At 69.3% G+C, this 1897-nt stretch overlaps 1 protein-coding gene across 1 annotated transcript; it reads left to right on the top strand.

Annotated features, from left to right (window-relative positions):
• Nucleotide 1: 1 nt before the first annotated feature.
• AURANDRAFT_34845 (hypothetical protein) lies at nt 2–406 on the top strand (the record flags this gene model as incomplete). The annotated part of the gene is made up of 1 exon (XM_009044229.1): nt 2–406. A coding segment is annotated over one exon (405 nt), but the record flags the coding sequence as incomplete, so codon positions are not given.
• Between the last annotated feature and the right edge of the window lie 1491 nt (nt 407–1897).

Raw genomic sequence — 1897 nt, 5'->3', positions numbered from 1 at the left:
CGAGGAGGAGCGGGCCATCTTCTCGGGCGACAACGTGCTCGGCGCGGGCTCGTCCTGGTTCGAGGACCTCGCGACCTACATGCGCACGCTCAACGACATGCTGCGGCTCGCGGAGGGCGAGAAGCTCGTCGCGCTCTACCCGGGCCACGGCCCGCCGAGCGCGGACCCGGCGGCGAAGATCCGGGAGTACGTCGACCACCGCGGCGCGCGCGAGGGCCAGGTCCGCGCCGCGCTCGACGACGCCGGCCGCACGTCGCTGGAGATCGTCCTCGCCATCTACCCGAAGCTGCCGCCCTACCTGACCTTCGCCGCGCAGCACAACGTCCTCGCGCACCTCGCGAAGCTGCGCGCGGACGGCGTCGCCGAGAACCGGCGCTTCGACCTGTGGGCGCGCGTCGCGCCGTAGTGAATTTTTCGAGCGAGAGCGATGTTAGGTACAGGGAGCTGGGGGCGCGCGCCGCGGGCGGCGCGCGGGGCGCAGTGACCATGGGATGTCGAAGCGCTTTCAGTGACCATGGGGTGCGCCGATGCCGGGCCGCGCGTCAGACGCAGATCATGGCGTCGTCCTCGACGTCGTCGTCGAGGGCCATGCCGTCCATCTTCGCGCAGTCGACGTCGTCGCCGGCCTCGTAGACGAGGCCGACGAACGCCGCGATCTTGGCCCCAACTTTCTGCGTGGCGCGCTTGTTGTAGGCGACGAGGCGCGCGAGCTCCATGCGGCGGCGCATGACCGCCAGGGCCGCGCCGAAGCGGGCCTCCGCGGCGCCGCGCGTCTTGACGAACGACGGGCTCCACATGAGCTCGGGCCCCGCGACGAGGTTGCAGGTCTCCGTGCGCGCCTGGCAGTAGACGACGCGCTGGGCCTCGCCGCCGGCGGCGGCCCAGCCCCCGGCGTCGAGCTTGGCCTGGAAGACCGTCTGCCACATGGCGTCGTACGCCGTCTTGATCACAGCCGACTCGACGAGCCGCGCCTCCGAGGAGAGCCAGAAGTTGCAGGCGAACTTGTTGTGGCGCTTCCAGGACAGCTCCTCGGCGTACTTGGCCGTCAGCTTCGGCAGGTCCGCGACGGCGGCGGCGCCCGCGGCCTCGGCCACGGGCCACGCGCCCGCGGGCGCGGGCTTCGCCAGCGCCGCCATGGGGATGCTTGGAGCGGGTGCGCGAGGTGAGTGTGGGAGCGTGGGGTGCGAGGTGCGTCGCGGGCGACCGGCCGTCGCTGTGGGGGGGCGTGGGGGGCGGGCGATGATCGGCGTCGGATAAACTTCGAGTGTTCTCCGCACTGTCGCTCTGATGACCGGGAAATCGAGTCGAGCAAAGATCCCCTCACCCCTAGCCTTGCGCCGCAAAGTTGCAGGGGGCTGCCCATTCGCTCGGCCCGAAGACGGGTGGCTGCCAGGCTCCGGCCCGTGTTTGACCGAACTTGCCCAATTCCGCTGACTCGACCCGAAGCAGCAGCTGCTTGTTCCGAACTTCACTTCTAAGTTCACGCCGTGATGCACGTGCGCAATGCTAACTTCAGCACCCGAAATTTTGCCTGCGGCATTCTATCGTGGCCGCGTCGGCGACAGAATCGCAGATCCGCCGCAAGCACAGTTATAACACCGACATGGGCCTGTGTCAATCCGCACAAGATGCCTGCATGGCCGCGCAGAAGCAGGCCGAGGACGGCGTGCGCGCCGCCGGCGGCGGCGACGCGCTCGAGAGGACCACGCGTGCTTCCTGTTGGAGGAGGAGCGGGCCATCTTCTCGGGCGACAACGTGCTCGGCGCGGGCTCGTCCTGGTTCGAGGACCTCGCGACCTACATGCGCACGCTCAACGACATGCTGCGGCTCGCGGAGGGCGAGAAGCTCGTCGCGCTCTACCCGGGCCACGGCCTGTGTGGAATTCAACCACTGGTTG

This window comes from Aureococcus anophagefferens (genome assembly GCF_000186865.1).
Source record: "Aureococcus anophagefferens unplaced genomic scaffold AURANscaffold_196, whole genome shotgun sequence".
Classification (NCBI taxonomy): Eukaryota; class Pelagophyceae; order Pelagomonadales; family Pelagomonadaceae; genus Aureococcus; species Aureococcus anophagefferens.
Note: the sequence above shows the minus strand (reverse complement) of the source record. Positions and strands in the feature narration are given on the sequence as shown.